Source organism: Cebus imitator, unplaced genomic scaffold (genome assembly GCF_001604975.1).
Source record: "Cebus imitator isolate Cc_AM_T3 unplaced genomic scaffold, Cebus_imitator-1.0 Scaffold169, whole genome shotgun sequence".
Lineage (NCBI taxonomy): Eukaryota > Metazoa > Chordata > Mammalia > Primates > Cebidae > Cebus > Cebus imitator.
Genome location: NW_016107484.1, coordinates 473,621 through 485,865, shown reverse-complemented (window position 1 = coordinate 485,865; position 12,245 = coordinate 473,621). Strand labels below are relative to the sequence as shown.

At 51.6% G+C, this 12,245-nt stretch overlaps 1 protein-coding gene across 14 annotated transcripts in view; it reads left to right on the top strand.

Moving 5' to 3' along the window:
* KDM2B (lysine demethylase 2B) overlaps positions 1-12,245 on the top strand; it is a 162,651-nt gene that overhangs the window by 35,669 nt on the left and 114,737 nt on the right. For 12 of the 14 annotated variants that reach the window (XM_017544268.2, XM_017544262.2, XM_037744193.1 and 9 more), the window contains one exon: positions 331-437. In XM_017544268.2, the coding sequence (XP_017399757.1) occupies positions 331-437 (107 nt within the window). Of the gene's footprint in view, positions 1-54; positions 96-330; positions 438-11,579; positions 12,084-12,245 lie in introns of those variants that run through there. The other 2 variants (XM_017544275.2, XM_017544277.2) reach the window with 2 other exon arrangements.

Sequence of the window (12,245 nt, the reverse complement as noted above, 5' to 3'; positions counted from 1 at the left end):
GAGACAGGGATCTTGCTATGTTGCCCAGGCTGGCCTTGAACTTCTGGGTTCAAGTGATCCTCCCACCTTAGCCTCCCAAAGTGCTTGGATTAGAGGTGTAAGCTCCCATGCCCAACCCCCAGCAACTCTTTCATCTCCTGTTGAAGGGACTCAATTTTCCCTTCTACAAAGTAGGGGTCCTGTCATCCTGCCCTTCCTTCCTCCCATGTTGAGAATATGGAGCCCACAGTCGGGGGCGGGGGTGCACCCAAGGACTCCCCAGGGAAAAGGGGTATTTGTGTCTGGCTCTGCAGTGGGGTGGTGCAGCGCTGACATTGGTCTGGCTTTCAGGTAGACCTAGTGGACTGGGTGGACAACATGTGGCCCCAGCATCTGAAGGAAAAGCAGACAGAAGCCACGAACGCCATTGCAGAGATGAAGTACCCGAAAGTAAAGAAGTAAGATTGCTTGGCTGGTGGCTGGGGCTGGGAGGGGGGACCCCCAGCTCCTTGGGAAAGGAGCCTCCTGGCAGGAAAGAAGGCCCTGAGTGTCGCAGCAGCTCCTGTTCAGAACTGAAGGACTGCCTCTGTGGGGGCACAGCTGGGACGGGAGGGACAGGTCCTTTGTGGGTGCAGGTTGGTGCAGGGCCCCTGATCTCTGCTGTGGACCCAGCTCCCCTGGGGCTCTGTGACCTGAGGAGGAGCGATGGCAGACGTCTCTTTGCATCGGTGTGTGTCTGTGCGCAGGGCACAACTGTGTGTATGTTTGTGCACTCCCTCTGTGGGAGTGTCTGGGGAGTAGGCATTGTTGGGAGACCTGCCCACATCGGACGCTTTGGTTTTGGTGAGTGATGGGGAAAGTCCTGGTGTTCTTTTGTTCCTTGGTGTTGAGACCTGGGTGTTTGTACCCAGGAGTTCGAGATCGCACCACTGCACTCCAGCCTGCGGGACAGAGGAGACTCCGTCTCAAAAAATAAAAAAATTTAAAAAAAGGAAAGGAAAGGGGAAAGAGACACAGGCTGTCCCAGGCAGGGCAATCGCTCTGGGCTTTCTAGAGGAGTTGGCGCTGGCGGCTGGAATCCATTAGCATCTCTCTGCTCAGCCCTGCTGCCAGGAATGCCCCCAGGAGCTTCAAGGCTGTGAACTTTTCATTCACTCAGCCCTTAATTCAGTGCGTAGTGAGTTCGGACTGCGTGCCAGGCTTTGTGAGGGAGGCCAGCCGGCTGGCCCTTGGGCTTCTCAAGGTTTTGCTTTCAAGCTCGCTCGCTCTCTCCTTCTTTAATTACTTTGTAGGCATTTTTCCTCCCCTTCAAGCTGAAGCTCCATCCATGCCTTGGATCTGGGCTGCATCAAAGGCAGAGACTGGGCTGGAGGTGGGGAGGGAGCAGGACTTGTTTTCCGTTTCATTCTGCTTGCATTCAATCGCAGCAAAATTTACAGAGCTCCTGGCATGGGGAAGTACAGTGGCAAACAAGACTAAAAGCCCCTGTTCTCTGCAGAACATGCTGCGCATCCAGCGTCTAGGGGGCCGAGGGGCCCTCCAGTCCGGGGAGGGGAACAGGGACAAGAGGAGTCCTGTTTGGCTGGTGTCATCAGGAACGCATCTTGGAGGGGACATTCTGCCTGAGCTTAAATGACAGAGGAGACCAGGCACTGTGGATCACGCCTGTAATTTCAGCACTTTGGGAGGCCAAGAGGGGCGGATCACCTGGGGTCAGGAGTTTGAGACCAGCTTGGCTAACATGGTGAAAACCCATCTCTACTAAAAATACAAACATTAGCCAGGCGTGGCGGTGGGCGCCTGTAGTCCCAGCTATAGGAGGCGGGAGAATTGCTTGAACCTGAGAGGTGGAGGTTACAGTGAGCTGAGATGGCATCAGTGCACTCCTGCCTGGGTAATAGAATGAGACCCTGTTTCAAAAAAAAAAAAAAAAAAAAAAAAAAAGAAAATAAATTTATAAAAAAAAAAAAAAAAAAAAAAAAAAAAAAAAAAAAAAAAGACAGCTGGGCATGGCGACTCAGGTCTGTAATCCCAGCACTTTGGGAGGCTGAGGTGGGTGGATCACCTGAGGTCGGGAGTTTAAGACCAGTCTGACTAACGTGGAGAAACCCCGTCTCTACTAAAAATACAAAATTAACTGGGCTTGGTGGCGCATGGCTGTAATCCTAGCTACTCGGGAGGCTGAGGGGGGGTAATTGCTTGAATCCAGGAGGTGGAGGTTGCGGTGAGCTGAGATCACGCCATTGCACTCCAGACTGGGCAACAAGTGACACCCTGTCTCAGAAAAAACAACAACAAAAAACAGCCAGGCACGGTAGCTCAGGCCTGTAATCCCAGCACTTTGGGAGGCTGAGGCGGGCAGATCACCTGAGGTCAGGAGTTCCAGACCAGCCTGATCAACATGGTGAAACCCTGTCTGTATCAAAAATACAACAATTAGCTGGGCATAGTAGCAGGCACTCAAAATCCCAGCTATTTGGGAGGCTGAGGCAGGAGAATTGCTTGAACCCAGGAGGTGGGGGTTACAGTGAGATGAGATGGCATCATTGCACTCCAGCCTGGGTGACAGAATGAGACCCTATCTCAAAAAACAAAAATAAAAAGAAAAGGCAAAAACAAATGACAGAAGAGATGGGAGAGAAATGAAAAGGGAACTGAAAAAAGGCTGTGCGACTCAGAAATTATTAGTTACAGGCAGATGATGGCTCATTGATTAACTGAGATGATGGATCATTGATTAACTGATTGATTGATTGATTCATTCATTCATTCAGCACCTATGTCTTGAGTCCCTGATTGGTGCTGGGTACTGCGGTTACAGTAAGGAGAAAATCAGAAGAGGTTCCTGCTTTCCTGGAGCCTCCACAGTATATGGGGAAGACAGATGAAAATCCAGTAATCACAGAAACAGATGGGCATTTACAGCTGTGGTGAGGCCCGTGGTGCTAGGGGAGGAGAGTCACCCAGTCAGGGTGTCAGGGAAGGTGTTCTGAGCTGGCCTCTGAAGGCTCAGCAGGGTTACTTAGGTGAGGAAGTCTGGGAGGGCGTTCCTGGCTGTGTGTAGTCGAAGTGGGATGGTGAGAAGGGGCAGGGGAATTGTCAAAGGAAGGCCGGGGGGCCGAGGCAGAGGCAGTGAATGCAGGGTAGGTGCTGGCGGGGCCTGGAGGAACAGAGGGTCTGCACTCCCCCAAGAACAGCTGGAATCCCCTCGAGATTTTGAGCGGAGAGAAATGTGTTGAGGTTTGCGTTGTGCAGGTCCTCCTGTTGCTATGGGGACGGGAGGGCGTCGGGGCATGTGAACATGAGGAGGCCACTAGGTGGTGTGGAATTGGGAATGACAGGCAGGGAGAGGGGAGGGGAGGAGGGACATGGATTTAGGAACGCAAAAGAGACTGTATTGGGTGACAAGAGTTCAGTTTCATAATTCATGCCTACCTTGTCTTGCTCAGATACCCAGTATATTCTGCACTTTATTTGAAAGATTCCTTTAAATAGTGAGCTCTATTCATATATTTAGGATCCTATGTAATTACCAAAAACAGAAACAAAAACAAAACATAAGGCTCACACATTCCCAGTTTTTTTTTCTTTTTTTTTAAACTGTTGTCCATCATTGTGCACATACTCCCAGTTTGTTTTTTTGTTTTGTTTTGTTTTTGACATGTAGTTTTACTCTTGTTGCCCAGGCTGGAGTGCAATGGCACAATCTCGGCTCACCGCAACCTCCGCCTCCCGGATTCAGGTGATCCACCCACCTCGGCCTTCCAAAGTGCTGGGATTACAGGTGTGAGCCACCATCGCTGGGCTCATGCTCCTAGTTTGCTAGAACCCTATGTCTTGTGGTCGAATTGTGTGGCATATAGATCTATGGACTCTGTCAGTGGTCATGGAAACTGGTTAGAGGATTTGAACCTCCTTAGGAAGGAAATTGTCATCTTGGAAATAAATAGTCCATTTATTTTGCTGAAAAGAATGCCAATTGCAGTTAATAAGCAGGGTAAAGGTTGGGCGAGGTGGCTCATGCCTGTATCCCAGAACTTCGGGAGGCTGAGGCAGGCAGATCATGAGGTCAGGAAATCGAGACCATCCTGGCCATGGTGAAACCCCATCTCAACTAAAATACAAAAAATTAGCCGGGAGTGGGGGTGCATGCCTGTAGTCCCAGCTACTCAGAAGGCTGAGGCAGGGGAATCGCTTGAACCCGGGAGACAGAGGTTGCAGTGAGCTGAAATTGTGCACTGCACTCCAGCCTGGTGACAGAGCAAGACTCTGTCTCAAAAATAATAATAATAATAATAATAAAGAAAGAGAAAAGCAGGGTAAAAAACCCCACCATGATGACGTCCTCTGGGATCTTGGAAAAGTTCTGTGGAATTTAATGACAATGACATCGTTTCTAGAAATTGTGGAGCTTTCATGCTGGAGGCCCTGGAGGTCAGAGATGGCTGTCAGCACACCCGGAGGAGGGAAGGACTGCAGTAGGGAAGAGGGAAGAGACACAGACACATCACTGCTTCCCTCTGCCAGACTCTATGACTTTTGGTGATGGATGTAATGAGTTTAGGAGGGTTTTTTTTGTTTTTCTTGTTTTTTTGACAGAGACTCCATGTCACCCAGGCTGGAATCCAGTGGTGTGATTTTGGCTCACTGCAACCTCCACCTTCCGGGTTCAAGTGATTCTCCTGCATCAACCTCCTGAGTAGTTGGGATTATAGGTGCACGCCACCACGCCTGGCTAATTTTTGTATTTTTAGTAGAGACAGGGTTTCACTATGTTGGCCAGGGTGGTCTTGAACTCCTGACCTCAGGAGTCTACCTGCCTTGGCCTCCCAAAGTGATGGGATTACAGGCGTGAGCCACCGTGCCTGGCCAGGAATCTTTATATTTATTTATTTTTGATTTTTTAGAGATCAGAGTCTTGCTTTGTTGCTCAGGCTACAGGGCAGTGTAAAAAACCCTAGCTTACTACAGACTCAAACTCATGTGATCCTTCTACCTCAGCCTCTTGAGTAGCTAGGACTATTGATGTGTACCTGGCTTTTTTTTTTTAAAAAAAAAAAAAAAACAAAACAAAACAAAACAAAAAAAAACAGAGTCTCTTTCTGTTTCCGAGGCTGGAGTGCAGTGGCGTGACCTCGAGTCACTGCAACCTCCTCCTCCCAGGCTCAAGCAATCCTCTCCTCTCAGCCTCCCAAGCCGTTGGGACCATAGGCACACGCCAGTACACCTGGCTAATTTTGTTAAAGACGGGGTTTCACCATGTTGCCCGGGCTGGTCTTGAACTCTTTGACTCAAGCGATTCACCCACCTTGTCCTCCCAAAGTGCTAGGATTATAGGTGTGAGCTACCATGCCTGGTTGATATTTTTAAAAATTAATTTTTTTTTTAATTTGTAGAGGTGGCGGTGGGGGAATCTTTCTATGTTGCCCAGGCTGATCTTGAATTCCTGGCCTCAAGTGATCCAGATTGTTGGGAACATGGGTGTGAGCCACCATGACCACCTGGCTTAGGATTCAATATTTTGCTTTTTTAAAAAATTATTATTATTATTTTTGAGAAAGAAAAAGAGTTTTACTCTGTCGGCCAGGCTGATATGCAATGGCGAGATCTCATCTCACTGCAGCCTCCACTTCCAGGGTTCAAGCAATTCTCCTGCCTTAGCCTCCCGAGTAGCTGTGATTACAGGCTCCTGCCAGCACCCCCTGGTAATTTTTGTATTTTCAGTAGAGACAGTAGAGACGGGGGTTTTGCTGTGTTGGCCAGGCTCATCTCGAGCTCCTGACCTCAAATGATGTACCCACCTCAGCTTCCCAAAGTGTTGGGGTTACAGGCGTGAGCCACTGTGCCTGGCCTCAATGATTTTCATGTGAGATGCTAAAAACGGGTAGGAGTGATGGAGTCGAGTGGGGTGGCTGCAACTTCAGGGGAGACAAAAGGTTTGTAAGGAGTATCTGATTCCATTTGTTATCTTACGTGCAAGACACGATCCTATGTAGCCGTGGGTGGACTTCAGTGCGTAAAGTTAAGTCCCCATTCTCATGGAGCATCCATTGTGGTGAGAAAAAAGAGACAGTAAGGCAAATGAAGGAATCATTTAGGAGGTTTCACTGTCATAAAGAAACATAATGCAGGAAAAAGGATTGGGCTGAATAAATACTGAAGACAAGGTGCATCTCTGCCATGGCCTTTTTCTTCATCTCACCTGCAGAAATGTGTTGGATTCGTAGAACAATTTGTCTTGGAAAATTCCTTATAACCATATAGACCGTGACTGTTACTTGGGAGTATTCCTGCATTAGTTGCTTATTGCTATATAATAATTATTCTAAAACTTCACAGCTTAAGAGAAATTTTAGCAGCTTAAAAACAGCCAACATTATCTCACAGTTTCTGTGGTTCAGGAATTGGGGGGCAATTTAGCTGGGTGGTTCTGGCTCAGGGTCCCTTACGAGCCTGTGTAAAGATGCCGGCCTTGGCCATGTGGTGACTTAAACTTGTAATCACAGCACTTGGGGAGGCCAAGGGAGGTAGATTGCTTGAGCCCAGGAATTCAAGAACAGCCTGGGCAACATAGTGAGAAATGTTGTGGTGTGGGGAGTGACGCGGGCCTGGGCTGCAGTCATCTGAAGGCTCAACTGGGCCGCTTCCAAGATCCACTTCCAAGATGGTGCATCCCCATGGCTGTTGGCAGGAGGCTTCAGTTCCTTGCCACATGTATCTTTCCATAGGGCTGCTTGAGTGTCCTCATGACATGGCAGTGGGTTCTCCACAGTGAATGGTTCAAGAAACACCAGAGAGGAAGCCACAGTGCCTTTTATGACCTAATTTTGAAAGTCACGTATTGCTCCTGCTATATCCTATTGATTACAAGCAAATCCCTACGTCCAGCTCATACTCGAGGGGAGGAGAATTTAGCTGCACCTCTTGAAGGGAGGTGTTATAACGCATTTGTAGACGTGTTTCAAAGCCTCCACAGTTCCTTAGTTCTATGACATGGGCTCACCTTTTTCACTTAGCACCATTGGGTTCTGTAATAGATTCTGGAAATGGATTAGTGAGGCTCCTCCCCTCCTTTGCTCCTGTAGGATACAGGGTTTGTAGAGATTAAGTTTCTTGGTGGAATGAAGACACACTACGGTCTGACAAGCAGTAAAGGAGCTCAAAAGCCCAGCAAAATGAGGACCCCACATGAAGCATGGGGTTAGCCCCCAGATAATTGATAGCTGAGTTCATTCTCTTCCCCATATAACTTCCTTGGGGGGGGGTAGCAGGAGGAGGAACTGGGGAAATTTTGGGGAGTGAGAAGCTGACACAGAGAGGATGAAACGGAGGCATTGAGCTGAGCACATTTTGGAGCAGCCTCTGCTACTCTCTCACGCCAGCCTTTCTTTCTTTCTTTCTTTTGAGATGGAGTCTTGCTCTGTATCCCAGGCTGGAGGGCAGTGACGTGAACTCCGCTCACTGCAACCTCTGCCTCCTGGGTACCGTTTCCAGCAATTCTCCTACCTCAGCCTCCCAAGTAGCTGGGATTATAGGCACAAGCCACCATGCCCAGCTAATTTATTTTTGAATTTTTTGGGAGAGACGGGTTTCACCATGTTGACCAGTCTGGTCTTGAACTCCTGACCTCATGATCCGCCTGCCTCGGTCTCCCAAAGTGCTGCGATTACAGGCGTGAGCCACTGTGCCCGGCCACCTTTCTTTTCTTTTCTCTTTTATTCATAGGACTCTGCCTGATAAATTAAATTTCCCCCCCTCCTTCCTTCCCTCCCTTTGTTCCTTCCTTCCTTCCTTTTTAATTTTTTAATTTTTTTTTTGAGACAGGGGCCCTGTCACCAAGACTTCAGTGCAGTGGCACAATCAGAGCTCACTGCAGCCTCAGAGTCCTGGGCTCAAGGCATCCTCCTTCCTCAGCTTCTGGAGTAGCTGGGACTACAGGTGTGTGCCACTACCCTTGGCTAATTTGTTAAAAAACATCTATGTGGCTGGACACAGTGGTTCACAACTATAATCCCGGCACTTTGGGAGGCCAAGGCAGGTGGATCACCTGAGGTCAGGAGTTTGAGACCAGCCTGGCTAACATGGCGAAACCCCATCTCTTCTAAAAATACAAAAATTAGATTGGGTGCAGTGGCTCACGCCTGTAATCCCAGCACTTTGAGAGGCGGAGGCAGGCAGGTCACTAGGTCAGGAGTTCAAGACCAGCCTGATCAACATGGTGAAACCCTGTCTCTACTAAAAATATAAAATTTAGCTGTGTGTGTTGGTGGGCACCTGTAATCCCAGCTACTCAGGACGCTGAGGCAGGAGAATCGCTTGAACCTAGGAGGTGGAGGTTGCAGTGAGCTGAGATCGCATCATTGCACTCCAGCCTAGGTGACAGACACACACACACACACAAAATTTCATGTAGGCTGGAAGCAGTGGCTCATGCCTGTATTCCCAGTGTCTTGGGAGTCCAAGCTGGGACGATTGCTTGAGCTCAGGAGTTCAAGACCAGCTTGGGCAATGGAGTGAGGCTTTGTTTTTTTTTTTTTTTTTTTTTTTTTTTTTGGGGGTTTTTTTTTTTTTTTTTTTTTTTTTTTTTTGAGATGGAGTTTCACTCTTGTTACCCAGGCTGGAGTGCAATGGCGCGATCTCGGCTCACCGCAACCTCCGCCTCCTGGGTTCAGGCAATTCTCCTGCCTCAACCTCCTGAGTAGCTGGGATTACAGGCACGCGCCACCATGCCCAGCTAATGTTTTGTATTTTTAGTAGAGACGAGGTTTCACATGTTGACCAGGATGGTCTCGATCTCTTGACCTCGTGATCCACCTGCCTCAGCCTCCCAAAGTGCTGGGATTACAGGCTTGAGCCACCGCGCCCGGCCAAGGCTTTGTTTCTAATAAAAAAAGAAAAAAAGGGCCGGGCGCGGTGGCTCACGCCTGTAATCCCAGCACTTTGGGAGGCCGAGGCGGGTGGATCACGAGGTCAAGAGATCGAGACCATCCTGGTCAACGTGGTGAAACCCCGTCTCTACTAAAAATACAAAAAATTAGCTGGGCGTGGTGGCACGTGCCTGTAATCCCAGCTACTCAGGAGGCTGAGGCAGGAGAATTGCCTGAACCCAGGAGGCGGAGGTTGCGGTGAGCCGAGATCGCGCCATTGCACTCCAGCCTGGGTAACAAGAGCGAAACTCCGTCTCAAAAAAAAAAAAAAAAAAAAAAAAGCCAGGCACAGTGGTGTGCTCCTGTAGTCCTGGCTACTCAGGAGGCTGAGGCAAGAGGATTACTTGAGCTCAGATCATCAGGGCTACAGTGAGCTGTGATCACGCTACTGTACTGTAGCCTGGGTGACAGAATGAGACTCTTTTGAGAAGGAGTTTTTGCTCTTGTTGCCCGGCTGGAGTGCAATGGCGTGATCTTTGCTCACTGCAACCTCCGCCTCCCTGGTTCAAGCGATTCTCCTGCCTCAGCCTCCAGAGTAGCTGGGATTACAGGTGTGCGCCACTATACCCAGCTAAATTTTGTATTTTTAGTCGAGACAGGGTTTCTCCTGCTGAGGCAGGAGAATGGCTTGAACCCGGGAGATGGAGGTTGCAGTGAGCTGAGATCACACCACCGCACTCCAGCCTGAGCAACAGAGCATGACTCTGTAAAAAAAAAAAAAAAAAAAAAAAAAAAAATTCACCAAAGACATTAGGGGCTGATGAGGCTCGTGGGTAACTGAGATTCCTTTAAAAGTAAACAAACAAACAAACAAAAAAAGCTGGCCAAACCAAGTGCTTCTTGGGCCTGGTATGTTCCATGAAGACACCAGTTAGAGGCCCCTGATTAGTGGGACTCTGAGTTGCAGAAAGGGGGAAGATCAGTCCAATGTCACACAGCCCAATGGAGTAATTGCAGGGTTGCTGCAGGGTGCTACGGTTACACAGATGAATCAGATATAGGCCCTGCCATCAAGGAGCTGAAGGATTTGCGTCTAAAAACATAATTATCTCATGTGGATAGCCTGGTCCAGCCATCAGGGCTGTCTCCTCTCCTAGCTCATTTAACCTCACATTTATTTTTATTTTTGTTTTTAAGAGAGAGGGTCTCCTGTCTCACCCAGGCTGGAGTGCAGTGACACAGTCATAATTCACGTCAGCCTTGACCTCATGGACTCAAGCAATCCTCGTACCCCAGCCACCCTGGTAGCTGGGACTAAAGGCATGACAGCACCACTGTGCTGATGATCGTGTTGTCTTAGGGGTGAAACGAGGTCACACATGTAAATGGCTATTATTGTTATTAGCACTTTGTAATTAGAACCTGTTAATATTCCTCACTAGTCCCTGTGGCTAGGGTTTGGAGAAAGAATCCAGAGGTTGTAATCTGCCCCGGCAGAGGCCATCGGACCACCTCCCGCCCACTTGTGGTTTGGGGGAAGGGTGTGGCCGGTGGGAGGAGGGCGGGGACTCTGGTTATCTGGAGGGTGGGACTTCTGATTTGAATGGGATCACCACCTGCAGCCGGAAGTTAGTGGTGAGGTTTACCTGTCCCCTCTGGACTCCTGAGTTAGGGTGTATCAGGTGGACCTAATGAGGGCAAAGCTGAGGGACTGGGAGACAGGCAGCCTGGGTGAGCCCTGCCTCTGTTAGACTGATGACCTGAACCGGAGGCTGGACCGGAACTCGAGCCTGGAGTCACAAGCCTCTGTGTTCTCACCTGAAAACAGGGGGAATCCTGGGAATGACTTTCTAGGGTCGTTGTGATGTTTGCATTAAGTAATTCAGGTACCGTAGCTTGGATGATGCAGTGAATGTGTATTTATCTCAAGGATTCTCTCAATCATGCTATGATGTGGGCACACAGTCACTAAGCCACCAGGCAGGGAAAGGGGCAGTAAAAGAACATCTTAGAATGCAGAGTTGAACTTCAGTGCTGAGCAGTGAGGACGCCCCTTAGAGAGGGGAAGTGAGTTGCCTAAGGTCACACAGCTCGTGGTCTTGGGGTCAGAGCCGCTTTCCCCTTCTCTGCGCGGCCACACTCGGGATCCCACACTCCCCGCTGCCCCTAGCTTGGGACCTTTCCATGGCTGTGCCTGGAGGGGCGCATTTTAGGAAGGTGGCTTTGCTGGCTCTGGAACACTGGGCGCAGGAGGTTGGGGAGAGCCAACCCTGTATCCCTACCGGCTGGGCGAGGGGCGTCTCCTGCCGGCGGCTCGCGCTGCTTCCCGGTCGCCCCGCGGCCTCCCTCCGCCTCCTTGTCTGCCCCGCGCCGCGGGTGTTCAGTTTCAGCGCGGGCATGAGCGCAGGCAGCGCCGGGCTCCCCGCGGAAGGAAGGCAGCGAGCAGGGGCCCCGTGTCCTCGGTCGGGGCCTGGCAGCGCCGTGGAGGGGGCTCGGCTCGCGTCGCCGCCGGGAGCGGGGCCGGGCGTGCGTCGAGCCTCCGCCGCCGAAGGGGACGCCCGGGAGCCGAAGGGGAAGCCCGGGAGCCGCCGCCGCCGCCGCCGCCGCCGCCGAGGGTAACCGCGGGCCGCGCTGCCCGGGCACCCCCTCCTTTGTGGCGCTGCGCGGGGCGGGTGTGGGTGGCCTCCCGCCCGCGGGCTGCACGCCTGGCGTCGCGGAGCCGCTCTTTGTGTCTCCCGGGGTAGGGTGCGAGTGTACGCCGCGCGCTTGGCACCTCCCGCGCCCCTCGGGTGCCCGCGTTCCAGGGCCCCTCCCGGCCCTTTCCCCACGGGGACGCCGCCAGAGCCTCAGGGGGAGTTACGCCAAGTTGGAGGGAAAAGGGTGGGGCGGGGCCGCCCCGCCTCCGCAGCCCCCAGGCAGCGCCCCAAAGTTGGTGCTGCAGGTGCAGCGACCCTCCTGCCGCCCTCCTCCCCGCCTGCCCGGCCTTGGCGGTGGGAACCTCATAAGGACTCAGTTTGGGGGCTCCCGATGATCTGCCGCAAACTTGGAGGGTGCCTTGCTGCACAGAAGCCACCTGAGCTGGGGGCGGCCCGGGGCGCGGCTTTCTGGGCAGGGGGCGGCCGAGGCCCAGGCGGAAGCCGGGCTAGCCGGCTGGCCGCGGGGAGAGCTTAGCGGCCGTGGCACCGAGCCGGGGTGCCCATGTGACTGCGGTGTGCTTGGGAAGAGGAAGCTGCAGAGGTCAGTGCAAAGGCGTCACGCCAGAGCGAGCGCGCGAGCGAGCCAGGGGGGAGCCCCTGAACCAGCTCAGGGCGGGCGCGGGGGTGGCCTGCCCGCTGCAGGGGCCAGACAAAGCCACGCTGTCCCAGACACCCTGGCTCTTCTAAAGCGTGCGATCCCAGG